Genomic DNA, 25,374 nt, shown 5'->3' with positions numbered 1-25,374 from the left:
AACTATGTGAAGACCTACTTATACGACATTCATGCTAGACTTTAAAGGATAAAAAAAGCAGGAGATATGAAACATGCATGGATTGTTCATAAAAATATAGAAAACGAATTTATAAAAATTAGAACAAGATTTGCAAAAATTAGAATAGAACAAGGTCAAATTGTAAAGCCCTTTGAATGGTATAGAGAATAACTATGTTTAATGGTTATCCCAGAAAGAAAGAAAAATTAGAATAATTTCCTAAAGTGAAACTCATTAAAATTATTATCAGGATTTACACAGTAAGCAACCTTAGGGCCTCAAATATTCTACATATGAGAGAAGCCATATGTAGAATGAAGGACCACTCAGCTAAGCCTAGTTTGTATTTCCAGATTGTAAGTAAATAATCTGTGTAAGACAAGGAGTGCTGCTATAGCAGAGAAACTAAACATATGGCAGTTGCTTTGGTACTAAACAGGCTGTAAATGCTGGAATGAGTGGAGGATGGGAGAATAGAAGAGAAGTAAAACAACTGCTATTGGAGATAAAGGGTCATGCTGTCTGTAATAATTTGGAAAATAGAAAAAATACTTCATAATGTTGTGGATCAAATTAAGAACATTTCTCAGCTGTTGAAAGTGGCAACTAGCACACAGGCATTTCCATCCAGTAAATGGACTGACTCAGAGGGCAAAGCGATGAAATTACGAGCCACAGATAACCACTCCTAGGGAGCAGACTCGATCAAAGAACATTCCCTGCTCTACAGAGATGGATCTTTACAACATCTACACAAATTTCAGAATCCGAACAAAACAGTGTTTGCTGCATACCTGCCTTTAGATATTAGAGACTCTTTTCCAATGATCTTGTCTTTGTCCCATGTGTGTTGTGTGTGTGGGGGGGAACAATACATTTCATTTTGGTTCTCAGTTCTCCAGGTCAGGGTGAGCTTTAGCTTTGCTCACACCTGGAATTGATTTCAACGATGCTCTCTGGACTTAAACACAATGCCATGTAGGGTAAGTCTTTGGGAGGCTGTGGGTTTTTGTGCATGAAGGAGAAACGTTGATCATGAGAAACTAGAGAGTGAACTGTAGTATACCACCACATTGGTTGCTCACTGTAAACATACTTCCAGGTATTCATCCCTGTGCAGTCCCCTCATTTACTAACTTACTACTTGGCCATGTGACAATCTGTTTCTTAAAGCCAGCCACGGTACTGTAACAAAGGTTGGACTAGATTTTTAAATGAGAGGCCATCTAGAGAAAGGCCCTTGAAGATGAGAGGTCACCTCGAACATCACAACTCCCATCAAGCTCCCAGCTGGAAACAGCTGCAGGAGTGACCTCTGTTTAATCTGCATTAAGCAATAGAGATACTCTGCTGAATCCTGAGAAATAATGAATCATTTAGCTTTATACTAATAAGTGCTGGGCTGTATTGTCTCAATAGTAATAGATAACTGAAACACATACTTAATATTTATCTCTACCAACTACCAAAGCAATGAACAGATAGCAGGTTATTCCCAAATTTCAGTAACTTAAATAATATAATTTTTCAGAGCAGAGCAGATTAAACAGACTAACAGAACAGACTAAAAGAAAATCATGTATATCTATGGTGTCATATTACTACTCCAGGTACAGTTTATTCATATAAATTCCAATTAATCTGACATTTAGATTATATGTATATGTGAGTTAGAGATTTGGTTGTGAGATAACTTGTTGATAGATGGCAATAGGATAAAAGACAAAAAACATTGTCAGAGGATGGAAATGGGCAATCCAAAACAAAGTGTCAAGAGCGCACATTTTATCTACTATTTCTGCAATCAAATAAATCATAATCAAGGTAACAAGCTATAAAAACAGATGAATCTAGGAGTAGCTCTGGATAAGCTGATAATGATTATCATTTGTTCAAAATCAACTTTGCCCAACAATAGAAGGAATTTTAAGGCATGTAATAAGAACGTAATCACACAGAACAAACATACTAAGTAAAAGCCATCTAGCCATCAGCAATTACCATTCCCTGTAATTCTGTGGTCAATGCTATGAAAAATTACCAATATTTAATAACTAATCACATAAATCATATTATAAAACTATTCTTTAAATATTTTTAAACTTTTTATATCAATTAATGTCCAGCTTCTCCAATTTTAAAATATGGTGAAACTACATGGATAGTATGTCTAATATGTTTATCCAAAGCTCTTACTATCTTCTTAATCTCATTGAACAGTTACTTATACATATGAATTTTTCTTTAGAATATTTTTCAATGTAAAATATTTTATAAAGTTCCCCTACCTTTAGGGGAACTTATTGTGCAACTTATTTTTGTTTCATTATATTTTATGAGTGAAGGATAAAAATTTTCTTTCTTTCTATTCTATTGATAAACTTCAATAGAATATTTTAATTTTTAAATATTGGAGGGAATTGGCTCATACTTCACAAAAATATACTGCAGACCTTTTATGCAAATATTAATTTTTTTTCAAATGGCTAACATAATCATTATTGGAGGCACTAGTGAACTTTTCAAAAACCAAGTGTTTTGTAAATATATAAAATCTTTAAATATTCATGCATATTACCCATAACGCTTATGTACATAAAAGTATGTTTTTCTTATTTACTCTCACCCTTTTTAATGAGTATGAATATAGAAAAAGGTCAATAAATTCAATACAGTGCTATAGAAAATAAACATAAATAATTTACTTTTGAGAGGAAAAAACCTCTACTTTGTTACTATTTACCAATGAATAATTGCATTTATATATTTCTGTTTTGATTATAATTCCTAAATCCAATCAATTCATATAGATTATCTTTACCATGGATATATAAAAATTGTAAATGTATAATTTATTAGATTAATAAGCCTTCATAACATAATTCACATAAAGAAAATCATTTTATATTAAAAACGCTAGGTGTTATATTAATCATAACAATGTAAAAGGTCCTGTTCTTAAGTTAAAAAAATCATTTAAATGTTTAATACATTATTTGAATGTTCCTTACCGTGGCAAGAACCCTCAATTTCTTCATATCCAGTGCTACAGATGCACCTTCCAAGAGGAACCAGCCAATCCCCATCCGCTCCACAATACAGTTTTGGAGTGTCACGCTCTTCTGCACTCTTCACACAAGCACCCCTGACTTCCACCAAAGAGGAAGAGTCCACCCTTGGGATGGTGTCAGGGAATACAGCCAAGTTGCGAACAGTGAAGGGGCACTTTTTGTAGAAAACACGGACGGAGACCAGGGCAATGCATGCTCCAATGTCTTGAAAAGCCAGATAAAATCCTTTCTTGTCTATAGGCCCCACCTCACGAATTTCAGTGTTGAGTTTGAGGATACGATCACCCAAATCCATCTGGGTAAAACTTTCATCTGCAGCAATTGTATCGATCTTTGTATATTGGCTTGGCTTGAATTTAATTCCATGGGACTCATCTGATTCCACATAATACAGATTAAAGGTTTCTTTGCAAGTCCCTGAGACCCAAGGGATGCTGTTACAATCCCTCAGTGTGAACTTCATCTCCACATAAATTTTCTGAGCTGCATCTCGGGAGATCCAGTTTGTACGAAGCCAATTGTTTTGGTTAGGCTCCATTACATTGCACACCTGGTATGTGTGAATGGGCCTATTATGTTCATCCATTTCAGTAATGGCATCCCACTGCAAAAAAATAATAATAACAGTTAAATGTTTATAAAAGTACAGTGGTTACACATAAATGATTGCTCCTCAAATTTTCAAAATTTAAAAAAGGACATGAATAAAAAGGATGCAAATGAAGGTAGTCAAAGCATTTATTAATGCAGCAGGATTTTCACCATGAAAATACTCCTCTTTGGTTAGGAGTATAGGTTTTGGACATACCAGCTGTTCTGGTGAATCCTAATTTCCTGTATATTAGATGCATGACCAAGAGCTACTAAATTTAAGCTCTGGTTTTCTTAAATGTAAAATGTACCTGGTTTCATAGGGTTGTTGTGAGGCATGAATTAGTTAATACTTGTAAAGCACTTTAAATAATTCCTGGTGTACTATAGGAATGTAATATGGGAGTCAAGATGGAAAACATGGCATGGATTCTCACACAATCACACCAAAAATTACAACTAAACTACAAAACAAATATCACCCCAAATGTCAGAACATCAAGCTATATGGAGGCCCAACAACCAAGGAATTAAAAAAGTCACATTCTTCCAGATTGACAGGGGGCACGTAGATGCAGAGATGTACAGAGACACGGAGACATGGAGATGTGGAGCTGGTGGTCCTAAACCACATGTGGTGGATACAAATCAGGAGGGACATCTCGGGAGTGAGGAATCCCAGCCCCACACCAGACAACCCAACCCAGTTTCCAGTGCTAGGAAGATAAGTGCCCATAAGTTCTGTCTGTAAGAACCGCTGGGGGTTAGGGTGGCAGAAGAAACTGGGATTCTCAGGAGCCTCCTCTTAAAGGGCCAACAACAGACTTAGGACTTAACAGACTCACTTCCTCTGGGCCCAGCACTGGAGCAGCAGCTATAAGGGCAACAATGGAATATGGGGAGAAACTGAAAGGGGCATCAGGGCGAGTGCCAAAGGACAGCTTGCTTCTGGACAAAACTCTAGAGGTATGGTAGTGGCATTAACCCCTTTCTGAGCCTTCCCTCACACAGAGCCACTGAGTGGCAACACCATATTGGAGACTCCATCAACCTGGTTCACATAGGTTGTCCCACCCTGGTCATTAACTAAGGCTCTGCTCCTCCCAGCTTATGTGTGCGCTTTTCTACAATAGTCCACTTCTACTACGAAGGGACTCAAAAGCAGATCTACCTAATATATATAAACAAACACAGAAAGGCTGCCACACCGAGGAGACAAAGAAATATGGCCCCGATGAAAGAACAGAACAAAATGCCAGAAAATGAACTAAACTACTGGAGATAAGCAATCCATCCGATGCAGAGTCCAAAACACTAATTATTAGGATGCTCAAGGAACTCATCAGGTATTGCAACAGCATAACAAAGACCCAGGAAGAAATGAAGGTTACACTAAGTGAAATAAAAAACAATTTACAGGGAAACAATGGTAGGCTTAGATGAAGCCAAGACTCAAGAATCAAATAAATGATTTGGAAGACAAGGAAGAAAAAACACTCAATCAGAACATCAAGAAGAAAAAAAATTAAAAAAAACAAGGATGGGTAAAGAGCATCTGGAACAACTTCAAATGCACATTCATTCAAATCATAGGGGTGCCAGAAGAAAAAGAGAAAGAGCAAGAAACTGAAAACTTATTTGAAAAAAATAATGAAAGAAAACTTCCTTAATTTGCTAAAGGAAATAGACCTGCAAGTCCAAGAAGCACAGAGAGTTTCAAATAAGATAGACCCAAAGAGAACCATACCGAGATACATCATTAAAGTACCAAAGGTTAAAGATAAAGAGAAAATCTTAAAAGCAGCCCCCTCCCCCCAAAAGCAGATAGTTACCTAAAAGAAACTTTGCAGGCTAGAAGGGACTGGAAAAAAGTATTCCAAGTGATGATAATCAAGGACCTACAATCTAGATTACTCTACCAAGCAGGGCTATCATTTAGAATCAAAGGACAAATCGGTGTATGCAAAATAGACATGGGGATGTTAAGAACAGTATAAGAAATGGAGGAGCCAAAGAACTTACATACATGACCCATGGGACGTGGACTAAGGTGGGAATTGCTGGGGGGAAAGGGGGGGTACTGGGTGGAGGGGGACAAAGGGGGAAAATTGGGACAAATATAATAGCATAATTAATGAAATATATTAAAAAATGAAAAACTCCAGATGTCTTCACTGTTGAACTTTTCCACATATTTAGGAAGGAAAAAAATAATCATACCCAAAATCTTTCTGAACACAGAGGAGGGAATACTTACCAATTTATTGTTACTTTAAAAAAATCCTTACTCAAGGATATATTTATTGATTTTAGAGAGAGAGGGAGAAGGAGAAAAACATCAGCTTCAAAGAGAAATACTCATCAGTTGCTTCCTGTATGCACTCCAAATGGGATCAAACCTGCAACCTAGCTATGTGCCCTGATTGGGAATCGAACCCATAACCTTTTGGTGTTCGAATTTATTTTACAACCAAATTTATTTTACAAGGCCAGAATAACCTTAACATAAACATTTGATAAAGATATCGGAGAAAAGAAGATTATAAATTGATATCCTTCATGAAGATAGAGGCAAAAATCTGATTACTCTTTGATGCAGCAATATCATTTCTAGGAGTTTGTTCAAAAGAAGCATTCTTGAAATTGTACAAAGATTAACTACAGGATATCTAGTATAGTAATATTTTTAACTGTCAACATTGGAAACAACTTAAATGTCCCCAAAGCGTGACCAGTTAAATAAATACAGTATCTTTATGATAGAATATGTAGCTATTAAAGTATAATAGAAATGTGCATTGAAAAAGAAAAACTCACTATATTTTAAGCACTTTGACTTTATTCTAAGCTGGATCACTGTAATATTTTACTTCTGTGTGTTTACATACAAGTATTCTGCCATTTATTTGAATAAAAAACCTTATTTATCTTTTTAAAAAAATTAATAAAAAATTTTGAGTACCTTGAAATTGTTAGTATCAGTATTTATCTAGAATAATGCATAATTCTATAATATAAATTTATATGTAATTATATTTTATTTATAACAGTAGTTGTAATTTTCAAAAAAATCATTCTGGTAACTTTATAGGCAGTTTGGGAAAACAGGCTATCATAGTTTCTCATTACTGTTAAAGTTGTGTGGAAATAATAAACTACTTTTATGGTGAATAAGTGTTTAATTTTTTGATATTATAATTTAGTTATTTATAATAAAATTATTTCATGCATTCTGCTTGCAGTTTCTCATTTTAATTGACTGTAAGAGTCATTTATCAAGGCTCGTTGAGTTTCAATTAGTATAGCTCCGAAAGGAGTGGCTACTTTCTTCAGTCCACAAGACTGTTAGCACACTCAGTACTTCCAATTATCTACCGTAAATTTTCACAAACAAAAGGTTTATATTATCTACAAAAGAATTAAAAATAATCTGCATCTTAAATTTTCATTTGGAAGGTGCTTGCTTGAAATTCAGAATATTTTCCAGAAGTAACAGTGAGTTTCTGTGAAAAGAATTTCAAGTATACACTCATTGTCAGGGATGATCCGATAATCTCACAGAGACTCATGTAAAAGTTACCCTTCTAAATACTTTTCATCCTAGTGCATCATGGGCCTTAGTAAGAGTTCAAAGGATAGCAATGCTTATGAATGCTGGTGGTTTCAGAGGTTTGGTGAAGAGGGAGGGGTGTGAACTTTGAAGGATTTTAAGATTCAATAAGGCAGAAGGGGAAGAGTAAACAGAAATTAATGTGTAACATTAACTTACAAGCATATTCTCTTTTGCCATTTTAATCCCGTACAACATACATATATACAGTGGGTATAAGTTTTTGTCCCTCTTTAAAACAAGCAAACATATAATTTATTCCCTGCTCTGAAATATTTATATGTACATAAATCTGGTAATTGTAGAAATCACACGATGGAAATATGTATCAAACCAGACATTAATTCTGCTATAAAGTCAGTAATTCAGTCAGCTCCATGCTTTTACATAATAGGCACTAAACCCAAAATACTCTGACTTCTCGAGCTCATTTAAAAAAAGCATATTTTATGTAGTTATTAAAATAAAATACCAATACATAAAAAAATTAGCAATATACCTAATGTGGAAAATAGCACAGTAAATCAAAAATAAATCACACATGCTACACAGAGAAAGATATCTTGCAAACTATATCTGTTCTCATTGCCTGGATGAGTAGAATAGGAAGCTCTTTCTGTCTCACATTTTATAAGCCCTTTCTTTAAATAAAGGAGTAGATAGGAGAATTACAAACTGCTGGACGGAAAAATTTTCCTGCTCAATCAGAAGTTATGGTTAAGCAACAATTAGTTATACAACAAAGGGTTCTTTCTTTAAAAGAAGCTTCAAGGGCATCTTAGATGTAATTATTCCCAAGGGCAACTATTTACATACTGAATTTATACTTGTCAAAGCTTTTTCAAATGTTTATTCCTTTGGTCATCATCAGTCCAATTAAAAGCAGAATACATAATTTCTGTTTCACATTACTGATATAAAAAATCTAATACCTAGGAATTGAAGTAATTGCCTTGTAAGGCATAGACCAGGCCTTCTAACTTTATTTTCTGTTTTATTTTCTGTTTTTCTGGACAACTTGCTGTCCTGGGAGAGACTGCACCTTCCAGGACTAGCTAATTCTTAGAGACAGCAAAGGGCACTGGGCCTAGAAATATCTTCCATATGTAAAAGGGCCAATCCTGAGTCTACAGCACCGATCACAATCTTCCTAACTCTTACGTACAAAACCAATTATTTCCTCTGCCCTAAATGATCCCAGAGCCCTACCCATCAACAAGAGACCACCCCAAGAACCATATCCAACATTTAGATTATTAGAACAAACACCTACATGAGTTATGAGACATTCTTCCTGGTGACCTTTTGAAAGACAATGTATTCTCGTTTAACCAAAAGTTTTCTATTCATCACAGGTAATTCATGCATACACACCTCAAAAAGGACTTCAGTCCTCACAGGACAGAAGAAGCCCTCTGCTCTACTTATTCGAGCCATAAGAGATATAGTCTACTCTGCGGAAGCATTAAGTAAGGAGGCCATTAGTCTGAGATGGCTCTAATGCCCTGGGAGCCTATGAAAGCAAACTGAAATCTAAGCTTTAGTAAATTCCTGTACATTCTGATAAGCTCAAGAAATCAAAACCTAAGAACAAGATCACAAATAGTCAACCAGACTTTCCCAAATTAAGCAAGTGCTTAAGCAATAGCCAATGAAATTATTTCCTTGCTTGGCTTGCATGTCTGCACTATAAATCCCTTCCTCTGGCTCCTGTTGGTAGAGTGGCCCTAACAACTCTTGGTTTGATGCTGCCTGATTCAAACTGATGTTGGCTCAATAAACTTAAAATTTTTAATATGCCGCAGGTTATCTTTTAGTATATGTATAATTTGAATTTTGCTTCACTGATATTATTTATCAGTGAATTGTTTTATATATTAGTATTTATCTTATATTAAAATATAGAAATTCAAGTAAACAACATGAGACAAAAGAGTTGGAACAGTTCATGTTTGGTTCCTATCATGTAAAAGGAAGCGGGGGACAGAACGGACCAACTGTTTTAACAGTAGAATTAATGACAGGTTTATTATTTCATCATATTTCCTACAATTGCAAGGTTTATGTAAATCTGAACATTTCAAACTGGAGAATAAGTTTATGTGTGTTATTGTTTTAAACAGGGGCAGGAACTTTTATCCCCTGGAAAACACTTGGCACAGGACTAAAGTTGCCAAAAGTGTGTGTATACAGCTTAATGCTTTGAGCACCTACCAATATTTCTCCACTGAACAGATTACTTAGGCAGTCCCCTTTAATGTGAATGTTCACTAGAAGTGATAGGAAATATAAAGAACACCGAAATGTTACCTAATCCATTTATGCCTAAGAGTTCTCTAAAAACCCATCCCCAACCACAAACGGTGAGTTTTCATTTTTGTTTTTTTTTTCATAGCAAGTTAAATAAAGTAAGCCAAATAGCTTCTTTTGGGGCATAAAGAGCTAGAACAATACAATTCCTAAAGTGGCAAATATAGTGAAATCAGATAGCTTTCCTTCCTCGAAGAACAATAAAAAGGTAATCTAGCCAGGAATATTAAGATAAATTGCTGGTAAATTGACCCAAACACCCAAGGTTCTTACATATATCTCTCAAATTTATACCTTTTTCCTTTGAAAATCTTTAGAATTCAATGGAAGTGTAAACATTTATTTCAAAAATTAATTTAGAAATTTAAAAATAAAAGTAGACAGTTTGTTTCTCAAAAATAAACCAGGCAGTGAAAGACAAATACCATATGGTCTCACCTATAAGTGGAACCTAAGCAACACAACAAAGAAGAAGCAAAAAATAACCAGAGACATCGCACTAAAGAACAAACTGACAGTCACCAGAGGGGAGGGGGGAGGAGGATAACAGGAGAAATAAATGGGAGGATCCTCAAGGGACATCTATAATAGACACATGGAAAAAGCCAAAGGGGGGTAAGATTGAGGGTGGGAGGTGGGGATGGATGGGGTGGGGTTTAATGGTGTAGAAGGGAAATGGAGACACTGTACTTGTACAACAATAAAAAATAATTTAAGAATTACAAATAAATAAAAAAGACTTGATGGAAAGCTAATTGTAATTTCAAATGAGGGTGATAAATCCTGATTCCTTATTCAAATTTGGGCCATAGCTTAAGAAAATTTGTAGAAAAAGAAAAGAGCTATTACCCTCATGCTTACATACGCAACTCTGTACCTCCAGTGAGAAAAAGGAGAGGATAAAAGCATGCCCTAGATACCTTAGGATCCTAAGAAGCTGCAAAGCTAGTCTGATTTAAGGAAAACATCACTGAAAATCAATGTTAAATATGCTGATATTATGAACTAGAGAAGGAAGTACTCTAATCACATTAAATAATGAAACAGCTATAGAAAAATATTTTGGTTTCTAGCTTTACCTCTGCTTCCTAAGTATATAAATACTTATTTATAAGTATGTGGAATTGCTTTCCACTCTTCCCTTTTCTCTGCCTGCCCTTTAAAAAAATCACACGTAATACCATTATGCACTATAATAGTAAAATCACTTGTCTCAAATTTATTTCTGCCCCCATTTGTAACAGATCCAAGCAATAATATAAAAGTGACATAAATAGGAGGTAAAATATTTTTTCTTGATTTATTTATTTAAAATGTGTTTATGATAATGGGGAAATACATAAAAATAGACTATAACAAAAGATCATTTAAGAGAGAGAATATAAAAAACCAAATGCCTTGTTAAATTCACTAGTATTATATTGGTAGATGCTTATTTAATAAAGCAATCAGCCAATTATTATTCAGATTTTTTATAAAAGTAAAAGATAATTTCAAGATGGAGTAAAATAAAGAAGCAACAACAAAATTATGTGATTACATAAGCAATAATTCCTATTTAGGTTCCCTGTATAACTTGTTACCAAGTGCTTTGAAGTAAATGGCAGTACCTAATTATTCCTCAACCTAAACTAAATTTAAATAAGAAAGGGAGGCAGGCAAGAGGAAAAACTCTTAACTTTATTCCCAGAATGAAAAAAAAAAAAAAAAAAGAAGAACTGAGAATGAAAGAGAAGTCTTCATCTGGTAAAATGACACATATCTGATCTTTTTCAAACTCTTACCTTCCATAATGCAAATAAACGAAAGTTGTTGAATCTATACAAGCATCTCATTATGTAATGCTGTAGTGGCTTAATTTTTAAATTACAACCCTCTAATATTCTCCACCAAATAAAAGCTTAGTATAAGTGCTTCTTATTCTAATGTGATATTTTCCTCAGAACCACTTAAATATTCATTTTGAGTAAATATACTGACATAAACTTAGAAAATTAACACCCTGTATTCTGCTGCTAGCCATGTAGTTAATAACATAAATCTGTTTTTGCAGCAGAAAAGTGAAGTCTTTGCATTTAAATGATAACTAGTTTCAAAGAATAAAACGAGAAGCAAAATGCATCATGTGCAGATACACTTCTATTTCACTTTGGGCAAACATAAAACTTTTTTACGAGCACTAAAAAGATTTATTAGAAAAAGTATGAACTCAATGGCATGTTTGGAAGACAACTACTGAGACAGTAAATTTTATAAATAAATCTATTGCTTTTGGTACAATTATCCTACTAAGATCAAAATATTACAGAAGAATTTCTACTAAGAAGTAATTATTCTTCCCATTAAAAATTATCACAATATATTTATGAACATTAAATTTTTTTTCCTGTGACTAGTTTAATTTTTTTATTGTTACTCAGTACAGTTTTCTCCATTTCCCTCCCATTGCTTAAATAGAATCTATCTTTTGAATATCCAAAATCCTTAGTTGGTATAAAAAGTTAAGATTTTCACTTAAACAATGATTAAGATGCTGCTAATTTCATCTCTGAATAGGATTCCACAATAAATATGTGATAAATATTTATCTTAATTATTATGTCTTATGTTGAACAACATATGAATATCATGCTAGGTGCTACATTACTTCACAAATATAGAAAGCATATAAAAAGTCTCATAGAGCACATTTAATTTAATTTTTGTATGGTAGAGAAAATAAAGCATGCTATCCTTGATTTATGGATAAGGTAACTTACTTAAACAAAAGAATTAACTTGAGTTTACAAAGAACACAGAATCAATACCACAATTATCTGAAAAGCTCTATTGGCCCATGAGGCTTTAAACTAAAATAAATTTAAGAAGCATGTTATCCCCATGAGGGCAGGGACTTGGTTGCGTTCACTTCTATATCCTCAGTACCAGGGCGATACAATACTAGAATCACAATAGGTTCCTAGTATTTGTTGAACATAGACATTAATAATAGAAGGTTTAAATTCTAACTACAACAATTCTGAATGCTTCCACTAATGGGAGACTTACTACTTCTTAAATCTGGATTCTAAACATCACATATTATTGAGAGAGATACAGTCTTTGGACAATGTCTTAAACTAAACATCCCATTTTAGGGATTTCATAACAACTTAGCTGAACATAGAAATATCAGATGGCTGAAATGAAGACTGCAACATCAAATGAGTTAGTCAGGATTATGCTGGTGCACATTTTAGATAAGGATGAAAACTCAGGTTTAGAACTGCAGGTTCATTCATTCCCCTCCACCACCCCTGAATGTTTTCAAGATAGAGGAAGGAGTAGACAAAAATGCTATCAAGAAATGTGTCTGTTCAAATAAGTGTTCCACTCGTGGGTGTTCCTCTTCCCCTTCTGGTACCCCTATAATTTGGATGTTGAAACGTTTAAAGATGTCCTGGAGGTTCCTAAGCCTCTCCTCATTTTTTTGAATTCTTGTTTCTTCGTCCTTTTCTGTTTGGTCATTTTTTTCCTCTTTCTGTTCCACTCCTTTGATTTGAGTCCCAGTTTCCTTTCCATCACTATTGGTTTCCTGTGCATTTCCATTCATTTCAATTAGTTTAACCTTCATATATTCCTCTAATTTGTAACTATAATCAACCAGTTCTGTGAGCATCCTGATCACCAGCGTTTTGAACTGTGCATCTGGAAGTTTGGCTATTTCTTCATCATTTAGATTTATGGGCTCTGGGGCTCTGAGTTGTTCTTGAACCATGTTTTGATCTGTTCGTGCCTGTTACGTATGAGGAGAGGTGCCTTGGTGTTTACCGGAACACTTATTTGAACAAATAATAAAGGAGAATTTCCCCAGTCTGGCAAAGGAAAAAGACTTCCAGGAAATCCAGAAAGCTCAGAGAGTCCCAAAGAAGTTGGACCCAAGAAGGAACATACCAAGGCACATCATAATTACATTAGCCAAGATTAAAATGAAAGAGAGAATTCTAGAAGCAGCAAGAGATAAGGGGACAGTCACCTACAAAGGAGTGCCCATCAGACTGTCAGTGGATTTCTCAAAAGAGACCTTACAGGCAAGAAGGGGCTGAAACGAGGTATTCCAAGTCATGAAAACCAAAGACCTACAACCAAGATTGCTCTATCCAGCAAAGTTTTCATTTATAATGGAAGGACAGATAAAGTGCTTCTCAGATAAGACCAAATTCAAGGAGTTCATCATCACCAAGTCCTTATTATATGAAATGTTAAAGGGACTTATCGAAGAAAAAGAAGTTAAAGAAACATTAACAGTGAAAGGACAACAAACTCACAGTTATTAACAACCACACCTAAAACAAAAGCAAACTAAGAGGACAGCTAGATCAGGAGTAAATCATAGAAATGAAGATTACATGGAGGGTTAGCAATAGGGGAGTGGGAGAAGGAGAAGGGGGGAGAAGGTACAGAAAATAAGTAGCATAGACAGTAGATAGAAAATAGGGGGGAGGGTAAGAATAGTAGGGGAAATGTAGAATCTAAAGAACTTGAGACATGTGTTCATGAACTAAAAGGGGGAGAATAGTGGGGGAGGGGTGTACAGGGTGGAGGGGAACAGAGGAGGGGAAACAGAACAAATGTAATGGCATAATCAATAAAAAAAAGTTAAGAAAATAAAAAAAAAAGAAATGTGTCTGCATTAGAAAAAAGAGTCAACTGGTCAGTTGATGTAATATCCAGAAGGCTTAGAAGGTATCCTTTAATAGAGAACTTAAATATATAAAAAATGCTGCTTACTGATCCAGTCAGATTATCTATCTTTGTGTTAATTAATAATAAAGTCTGTAGCTCCTTGTACTTTAACTAAAAGGTATAATATTTAAGTATATTAAATTATGAATTGTAAGCCTTACAAAGTGTGAAATAAATGAATATTTGAACTGTACATGTTGATGCATGTTTGGAGAAGAAACCCCTCAGAGTGTGATGTTCTACACACATTAGAGAAGAAAATGACTGTTGAAGGAAGGAGGATTGCCACTAAAATGCTGCTGAAAGATCCAGTGTAATATAGACATCCACTACCTACTAGATTTGATTAAAAAAAGGGTTATGGCAGCTATGAGAAGAAAAGGTTTGGTAGAGTGCCAATGTGAGCAGAAGAACAATCTTCATGAAGAAAACTGGAAAAGAATGCTTTCTTATTGTAAACATGTAATGTGTAAAATAAATTTGTTGAGATTCTTCCAAGCTAAGATGATGATTGTGTACAGATATTCTTAGTTTATGGTCTGGCTCATGAATGTTATTTCATACTTCACAAGCACTATTTTGGCTTGGTTTTTCCAAATACATTAGACCTATACAGTTCAATTAAAATTCTAACTCTACCCAGCACTACAATTCCATAGGAATGGCTGATGGTAGGTCAAAATGTGCTTGACATCAGATTCCTACATGTGCAACTATACCCAATGATTGTCAGCAATTCCAATGGCTTCTAGGTTTTGTCTGCATTAATTGACTTAAAGGTATAAATTACACATGATACATATGAATGTCTGACTTATGTAAAGTAGCTATAGGTTACAATAATTAATTTTGTCTGGCATATTTGTACTTAATGATTCTTAAACACAGCAGTAAGAAAATTGTAAAAACACAGGCACTATTCTTTTCAAATAAATCTGTGGAACTGATTTATAATTAATAAAAATTATTTTAGAATATCAAATTAGGAGTAGGTGGTTAAAAGGGAAATTTCATATTACTGACCTAAATTGAGAATTTTTCCTTACACACATCCAATTCCTAATTTCACAAATTATTATTTATCTATATTACAGTTTGCATCTATTATATGCTTCCAGAAGAATGCGTAAAAGAACAGCATGCCTTTAAATAGGATCTGGCACAGTTATTACTGTGCCAAAAGTCAGACAGTGTAATAAACTTACCCTATTATTTCTAACAACATTTACAAAAGTTTATTCTCAGGAAAAACAAAACAAAACAACATAATATCCAAAGCTAACTAAATAACAATAGTTAGTAATTTTTCTTCTTTCAAGCTTCAAGGAAAAAAGAACATCCTTGGATAGTACATATTATATTAACAGAATAATAAACTAAAATTGCTATGAGCATAGTAATAAAAACATCATGATGCATTCCATAGAGCTTTAAGGTCATGATGAGAACATAAATCTTTCAGCTCTAAAGTGCATTATACAGAACAAATGAACTTAGGCTTTTATAGTTAGGTGCTTTGAAACAGAAAAATTATTAGATATTAATTATCATGTATGCTTAATTAATCCAATGTTCTTAAGATAGAAAAATATGAGGGTGTTATAGATAAATATTTATGAAATACTTTATATGAAGATATTCTGAAAATAAATGGAACAATTATGCCTTTGTGTATGTGTTTGTTTACAATATTTTTTCTATAAATTTTACAATTCATAATCCAATAAGCAAATTATCACACATTTCCTAATAGCTAAAAATTAAAAGGACACAGAAGTAAGCTAAGTGCTACATATATCTGAATAGGTATGGTTCCATAATTAAGAAGCTTACTTTCAAAGTCATTATCTCTAGCATATACTTAAAGTATCCACATATATATTTAGAGTGATAATTTAAGCTAAATGCAACAGCTTATAAATTAATAGAAATAAATCAATGAATGTATATGTCTGAACAAGTGAAATTTAAAGCAGAATATACCAAAAATGTAAAAAATAAGTTATAAGAGGAGAAGAAAAATGTAAAGCATATACATAGAAGGTATATAATAGATCCTGACAGAAGACCAAATATATATCTAAGTTACCAAATAATTATTGTTAAATATACATTTTTAAAATATGAATTATCACAGATTTTACAAGAAACATACTCCAACTGCAACCCACATAATTAGCTGTAGATCCACTCTCTTTGTTCTAAATTTTCTTCAAGCACATAAAATTCATCCCTTTTTCTATTCATGTTGTTTAGTCCCATTCTGTCTCCTATTTCCAAACTTGAATTTAACAATAAAAAAATTACTTAGGAAAAGGATCTTCCAATAATTAAAACATACACTTACACACACTCACAACATAACTGTACGCATTTGTATGTGGCTAATAAGACTAAAAATGAAAACAGAATAATCTCAAACAGTGAAGAATAGAAGAACTTCCTAGAAAAATTACTGGCTCATGAAGCCCACTAATCATGAAAGACTTGGCAATATATTTAAGATTTCTAAGAATGTACAGAAGCCACTGACCTAGTAATTCCACCTTGAGAGTTTTATCAAGATACTGTTTAAAAAATAATTCAGTAATAGCAAAATGATAGAATGTAATCTAGTCATTAAAATTAATTTTAAAATATTTATAGCATGAAAACATAAAGATCAGTGGAACAGAATAGAGAGGCACGAAATAAACTCACACCTATGTGTTCAATTATATGTGACAAAGGAGGCAATACTGAATAGATACATGCTAAAAATGAAAGTAGACTACTTCCTTACACCATACCCAAGAGTAAACTTAAAATGGATTAATGATTTAAGTGTAAGACCTGAAAACATAAATCTAGAAGAAAACATAGGCAGTAAACTGACATGGCTCTTAGTAGTATTTTTTGAATATATATCTTCAAGCAAGAGAAACTAAATAAATAAATAGACAAATGGGATTACATAGTTTTCCCATGTAAAAATAGGATAATAAGATTTGCACAGAAAAGGAAATCATCAACAAAATGAAAAGATAACCTACTTAATTGGAGTAGATACTCACTAATGACACATCTGATATTCACAAAGGATTGATATTCAAAATACATAAGGAACTCATATACCTTAACATAAAAAAAACAAACAATCCAACTAAGAAATGGGCAGAGGACCTGAATAAACATTTCTGCAAACAGGATATACAGATGGCCAACAGACATACCAAAATTGTCCAGTGTCACTAATCATTGAAGAAATGCAAATAGAAAGAAAATATTACCCACCCCTATCAGAATGGCTATCGTCAATAAACCAACAAACAAGTATTGGCAAGATGTGGAGAAGAGGGAACTGTCATGCTTATTGGTGGGATTGCAAATTGGTGCAGCCAGTATGGAAAACAGCATGGGGGTTCCTCAAAAACTTAAAAATAGAATTTCCATACCACCCAGGCATCCCACTTCTGGGTATTTATCTGAAGAAATCCAGAACACTAATATGAAAAAGTATATGCTCCCTTTGTTTATTGCAACATTATTTACAATAGCCAAGATATTATCTAAACATTCATTGATAGCCAATTGAGAAAAGAAGTGGTATATATATATATATATATATATATATATATATATATATATAGTGGAATATGACTTGGCCATAAAAAAGAATGAAATCTTACCATTTGAGATAACATGGATGAACTCAGAAGATATTATGCTAAATGAAATAAACCAGAGAATGAAAAATACTATATAATTTCATTTTTATGTGGAATCTAAAGAACAAAAATAGGAGGGAGCTACATTAAAAATCTGATTCCTTCTAATCTTGGCAAATTAGGAAAAAGGGTTCTAATATCTTAGAGATATGACCATATTTATCCAATACTAGAGGTTTGTATATACTAATTACACAGAGGTTATTTTCCACTTTATATGAACGTGTGTAAGAGAGGTAACAGTTTAAACCACAATATTTCTCTACTTCATACATCAGCAAATCTTGCTACTTTTGTGTAAGAAATAGAAGAAAACAGAAAGAACTGTTTAATAAAATGGTGAGTGCTTTTTTGAAAATAATCTTAGATTATGTTTCTTAGAGGTAAAGAAATACCTAAGCATGTCTGACAATCTGCTGCACCCTACAGCAGCTCTTTTACTGGATTTGTTGACATAAGCTGTGAATACTGGTAAGGAATTCCTCCAAAAGAAAGAAAATAGTCAACCTACAGTTGACCCAGTAGCAAAATCCTCAACATTGGAAAGTTGAAAAGAAAAGAGTATTTTTTTTTAGTGTAAATCCCTTAAACAGATGAGGGGGTTAACATTAGTGTGAGTGATACCAAATTATCCTAATTTGAATTTGCCTATAGATGTTATATGTAGAGATGACAAATTAGTGCAGCTATTATAGATTAGTGTTAAGGTATGAAAACATTCTCTCTTAGTTTTTTGCTGTTTTGTTTCCAAGTGGATTTCAGCATATTTCTAAAAGTGCTCCTCAGTACTTCCTCCTTTTTTCAATTTTTTTTCTTTACACATCAAAATTTTCTCCCTGTCTTTCACAAACCACTACTGGGAATGGCAAATTACTAAGTGGGATTAGTAATCCATGTCCAAGAGGCACATGTAGGTGACTGAACAAGTGTAGTAGACTAGGAAATGAAGGTGTGAACCATGCTTCCTCTCTACATAAAGCTTCTTCTGCTAGAATGAGGCAAATTTGCTTTAGCTAAAATAAGATATTTAAACTGAAAGGTGAAGGTAAAAAAAATCTGTACATTTTCACAATGCAACACAGAAAGTAACCTTGGGCATATTTGCCTGCATTCTAAGGTCCCAATTCTTCTGAAAATGGAATCTCTTTTTTATTTGACATATTACTGCTGACATATGCTTAGAGTGCTATCCTACGTTGTGAAACCTTCTAAAAGTGGCTTTAGTAATTAGGACCCAGCACAGGTCCTGACAGAACTGGAAATAGGAGGACAATCATCTTGTTACATTCTGCCTCCATTGCCCTACCCGATTCTATCTCTGTTCTACAATCTAGCATATATACCAATTTAGTGCAACTCTTTTGTATAGGAGATAATCAAATCAAAAAACGTATTTCCTTGAATGGCATTCAATGCTTTGCATGGTCTGATATTGATTAACTTCTATCTCACTGCTTTCCCGTGTCATGTGCTATCACTACTCTTCCATGTCTTCCGGCCTTTCACTATGCTGTAAAGTCAACTCTGTGCACAAGGCCTGTTTTTTCATTCCCCCAAACTGCAGGAGGCTTTTCTGTCTGTGTACACTCTAGATTGGAAGTGCTGAGGAATTAATATCCCTAGAGGAAAAACCCTCAACAAATAACTCGTGGAATTTAGTGTGTGACATATGTTTGGGAATTAAGCTCCACTTATCCATGGTATTAGCTAGCTTAATAAAGCACCCTTTACTGCTGCCATCCCTTTTTGTTTCGCTTTTCCTCATTCCGTGCTCCCTGCATCTCCCAAATGAACTACCTGAACTCAAATTCTTGCCTCACCACCAGCTTACAAAGAAAGTGCAACTATGACAGTTGGTACAAAAAAATGATTCTATCAATCAATTATCCCAGTAACTGATTACTCACTGGCCAAATGGCAACAAGGATTCTCTACTACTGCCAGTAAGTACAGTAGTGATAACTCCGGGCATTCTGAAGTATCTCAATTATTAATATTCTTACCTGTGGTGAGCTGGGATATACAAAGTAAATGGGTTGCATTGGTTTATGTAATTATCTCAAGATTTGAGAGAATAATACTGTAGGAAGAAAAGTAATAATTAGGATAATGGTTATTGTTAAATGCCATCAGTGCACTGAAGGAAGAAAAATGACATACTCAATTCAACTAATACCTAATCAGGGAATGGAGTGAAATAAAAGGCTTCTTAAAAATAAATAATAGCATTTGTAGAAACATTAGTCTTCTGCATCCAAAAGGCAGTAGAGATGCAAGTCAAGCACAGAACCTGACTATACAAGGAACCAAACTGCAAAGGTTAATTCACAGCCTTATTATATCTCTTACATTAAAGTCAAGCATGGATTGGGGAGGAAATAAGACAGAATAGATACGGTTAGATACATTTGAGAACTTTAATCTCCAGAGCTCCCTAAAATCTATAGGCCTGTAGAAATGCCTCATGCACCATTGCTAGAGGAAAACAACCCCCTTTTGTTTAGAGAATATTCACTGGCCTCACTTCAGATACCTACCAAGATGAAACCTGCCCCTTCATGATCTCCCTTTCCAATTCTTTCAAGTCTTCCAGGCCAGTAACTATAGTTCATTCTCAATATAATCCAACTGTGGAATATTCTCTCTTCATTGGAAGGAAAGTGATTACAGATCAAAAGAACTGCAGGCCCAGGCTGATATGTACAGGCAGGAATTAAGAAATCATGCTTGGGAATGAATTTCAAGACTATTGAATATGAGGCCAGATAAAGACAGTTTGTTGATATGAGGACACTCACTACAACCCAGAATTTAATGTCACCTCAAGCCAGTCATTATATATCATTAGGATGCTTCTTTAAAATACATTGGAGAAATGCAAATAGAAAGAAAATATTACCCCACCCCTGTCAGAATGGCTATCGTCAATAAACCAACAGACAAGTATTGGCAAGATGTGGAGAAGAGAGAACTGTCATGCTTATTGGTGGGATTGCAAATTGGTGCAGCCAGTATGGAAAACAGCATGAGGGTTCCTCAAAAACTTAAAAATAGAATTTCCATACCACCCAGCCATCCCACTTCTGGGTATTTATCTGAAGAAATCCAGAATGCTAATATGAAAAGATATATGCTCCCTTTGTTTATTGCAACATTATTTACAATAGCCAAGATATTATCTAAACATTCATTGATAGCCAATTGAGAAAAGAAGTGGTGTGTGTATATATATATATATAGTGGAATATGACTTGGCCATAAAAAAGAATGAAATCTTACCATTTGAGATAACATGGATGAACTCAGAAGATATGCTAAATGAAATAAGCCAGAGAATGAAAAATACCATATAATTTCATTTTTATGTGGAATCTAAAGAACAAAAATAGGAGGGAGCCATATTAAAAAGTTTGATTCCTTCTAATCTTGGCAAATTGGGAAACAAGGTTGTAATATCTTGGAGATATGACCATATTTTATCCAATACTAGAGGTTTGTATATACTAATTACACAGAAGTTATTTTCCACTTTATATGAACGTGTGTAAGAGAGGTAACAGTTTAAACCACAATATTTGGTTTAAACTGGGTTGGTAGAAGCATGATAATGACCTAGAGTAAAAGAAGTAGAAATACTTGTACAAAATTTGATGAAGGCTGAAAGTCTAGAGAGGTAGGCATGTCAGATTAGATTTATTAAAGAACACTGAAGAACCCACCTGCTGCCTGTATTCCTGGGATGGCGCTGAAGACAAACCATTCACAAAAGCAAAAAGGAATGTGCTAATGAAAACAGCCCCATCTTGAAAACTCAGCCATGGTTATCCTTTACAGACCAGATCTGAAGGAAAAATTTGGGGTCTGGATATGAAGATGGTTCACTAGTTTCAGTAGAAATGATGTGATTTTGGCATGGCAGAGGCCAAATGGCAACACTTAACTGTAAGAGGGAAGGTGGATGCAGTTGTTCTAAGTGGCAAAATGGGCAGCCAAGACTGAATGACACACAGGGATCTATGGCACTGGCTAACAGATTTTGATGTATCCAGAACTGAGACAGGTAAGAGACCAATGAGGGTACTGCTGGATCTACAAAACCAAAGATAAGACCAGGTGACATCAAAGCTAATATCATCTCTGACAATGAAGTCATTATTCTGCACCAGTTTCTATACTGCATCCCCTTAAGTCCACAAGTGAAAAGCAGGTTAAGTTCCTTTGAGGAAGGTATACATAATGCAGAGGCACAAGTGCTGAGGAATTAACACAACCCAAAGCAGTCCTTATGCAAAGAACCCCAGGGGACTGATTCACAAATACAACGGCACATGTGGTCTGGAGGCGTGGGTAAAAACTCCGAGGCACCTCTCAAAGACTTTTTTTGCACTTGAACCATCTTCTCAATCTCTGTTTATGTTTAGGTTTCAGGTTCTCTGTAAACCATGCTATTGTAAAGATGAAATAATATTTTAGGCTTTCTCGTTCCTTCCTCTTGTCTACCTATGCCTATCATTGTACTATGCCTACCCTAGTACATCTTTACCATCCAAATTCTAGTCACACTTCAGAAACTTTTCATATGCCACCAATTAAATAAAGCTTCTTTAATCTCCTTAAGTAGAGCTTTTCCCCCATTTCATGAGCAATACTGAAGAACACGTAATATTTGGGACAACAATAAACTTACATACAAAAGAATGAATGGATCCCTTTCTTGTATTCTTCATAGACTTAAATGTAAGAACTAAAGCTATAAAAATCTTAAAGAAAGTATATATTACTTGGACTTCAACATTTAAAAGAAACTTTTGTGCTGAAAATAATATGAAGAAAGTGTTAACCAAGAATGAGTGAAATTCTTTGTAAATCATATATCTGATAAGGGAGTTGTATCTAGTGTAAAGATCCCTTCCAACTAGATGACAAAAACACAAATAAATCAATTTTAAAAATGTGCAAAGGATTGAATAGATATATCTCCAACAAAAACAGACAAATGGCTAATAAGCACCAGAAAAGCTCTCAAATCATTAACCATCAGGGAAACACAAATCAAAACCCAAAGGAGAAACCACCACACACCCACTAGGATGGCTATTAACAAATGAACAGACAATAATCAATGCTGGTGAAAATGTAGAGAAACAAACTCCCACACATTGCTGGTGGGAATGTAAAGTGGCATAGCTGCTTTAGAAAACACTTTGACAATTTTTCAAAGTGTTAAGCATAGATTTACCATGTGACCCAGAAATTTTATTTCTCTGTACATACTAAAAAAAGTCAAAACATACTTCCATACAAAAACTTGTAAATGAATGTTTATAGCAGCATTATTATACTAACCTAAAATGGAAACATCCTGAATATCCACCAAAGGATGAATAAATCAAAAACTTTATACTCATATAGTTGAATAGCATTTGATGATAAAAAGTAAGCAATAAATGCTAAATGGATAAGATGAATAAATGCTACAAAATGGATGAATCCGGGAGATATGAGGCAAATAAAAGAAGCTGGTCACAAAACACTACTTATGTTGTGCCTAGTGCAGGAAGTTGCGGGAAGGTGGGTTGGGGGTTGGGGTGCAATTGCTAATGGGAACAGGGTTTTTAACATATTCTAAACCTTTTGCTGATGACTGCACAGCTCTGTGAATATACCAAAATCATCGACGTGCATACTTTAAACATGTAAATTTTATAATATGTGGATTAGTATCTTTATTAATTAAAGAATATTTATTAATAAATGTTAAATAATAACATCCATCCCTCTCTTTGTTGTACATGATATCTGTATTATTTAAAATCATCCAGCTTCAAATTGAACAATCTCAAAGAAAAAGGTAGAATAGACTGGTTTCTATCATGCCTCAGAAAATAAAGGGAGTTTGTTTATGAGAAGAATGAGTTCCAAAATTCCAATGTTATCAGTCCTATTCTCTTTATTGGCTTTTTTTTACCTTACAGTGTATGGAGTTGGCTCATATACAGGTAAACATGACTACATGCAACTCAGATTTTAAGTGCTTATAACTTTTTCTTGTTCAATTTATAGTTTGCGTTATATAAGCTTCTTTTCAAATTCTAACTCTACAGTTTACAAGATATGTTATCAGAGAGATATATTTTGATCTTTATGCCTTCATCAATGAAATAAAAGAACTAATCTCACAGTTTATTTCAACCATTTAATGAGATAACAAATTTAAAATATATAGCATAATATCTAATATTCAGTATATATTAAAAATATAGGTTCCTAACCTACAGGAAAATCATCCAGGTTAGTGAAGAAAGGTCAGCCCATAATGTGATGGTCAGGAACTATTTGACCAATTGTAGAACAATCAGATATTTCTTTTAAGAAATTTAAACAAAGAAACATGAGATTCAGGGTGAGATGTGGGTGGGAGAACCAGTAAGCATATGGGGCTAAATCGGAAAGTTTATTATACAGAATGATATAAAGACCATTTGTAAAGGAACTAGGTACTGGGAAAACATAAAGTCATGACTTATTTCCACTACCACTTGATCTCAATCAGTCTGATGATTTTACATATCTTCATGCCAATAATTTCCAAATGTGTATCTAGATTCCTGGCCACTCCACTGAATTCCAAACTCATATAGACAACAGCTTTTTTGATCTATTAGATGTCTAACAGGCATCATAAAACATGGCTAAAACAACTTTTGATTCTATCCTTCCACACTTCTGCTCCTCTGTTACTCTGTTCTGCGTTAGTAAACACAACCACAATCTACCAGGTAGTCAAGGAAAAAGTCTCGGAGTGACCATTCCTTTTTCCTCTGATATCTGACACACAATTCAATAGCTGGTCCTATTAGCTTTACTTTCAAATATATCCAGCATACGTCAATCTTTCTCCAACTGCTAAGTTGTTGTCAACAACTTAGTTCCTCTCTGACTGATATCACTCCAACTGCTATGTGACTAGTCTCCCTACTATAACTCTTGGCCCCTCACAATCCATTTAGTAATCACAGTGGAGCAAAAGTGGCCCATTTGAAAGTTGCTAGGGGAGTACATCTTAAAAGTGCTCATCACAATGAAAAAACTTTTTAACTATATGAGGTAATGGATATTAAGTAGATTTATTGTGGAAGTCATTCTGCAGTACATACATATATCAAGGCATTACATTGTGTGCCTTAAACTAATAGTGTTATATCTTAGTTGCACCTCAATAAAACTGAGGGGTGGGGAATGCAAGTAAGGCAATTATTGGGAAAGACTCAGCAATATATGGAGACTATGAATTTTAGTGACAAAAATAACAAATATGTACTTCATGTTAATGGCCCAT

The 25,374-nt window shown here is 34.1% G+C and overlaps 1 protein-coding gene across 2 annotated transcripts in view; it reads right to left on the bottom strand.

Annotated features, from left to right (window-relative positions):
* The window catches only part of EPHA6 (EPH receptor A6), a 911,975-nt gene that overhangs the window by 755,037 nt on the left and 131,564 nt on the right, over window positions 1-25,374 (bottom strand). For both annotated transcript variants that reach the window (XM_037132782.2, XM_037132783.2), the window contains exon 3: window positions 3,033-3,696. In XM_037132782.2, coding sequence (XP_036988677.2) covers window positions 3,033-3,696 — 664 coding nt within the window. The remainder of the gene's footprint in view (window positions 1-3,032; window positions 3,697-25,374) is intronic.

This window comes from Artibeus jamaicensis, unplaced genomic scaffold, assembly GCF_021234435.1.
Source record: "Artibeus jamaicensis isolate MK-2021 breed Jamaican fruit bat unplaced genomic scaffold, CSHL_Jam_final contig_3206, whole genome shotgun sequence".
Lineage (NCBI taxonomy): Eukaryota > Metazoa > Chordata > Mammalia > Chiroptera > Phyllostomidae > Artibeus > Artibeus jamaicensis.
This window is presented reverse-complemented; position numbering and strand designations above follow the sequence as displayed.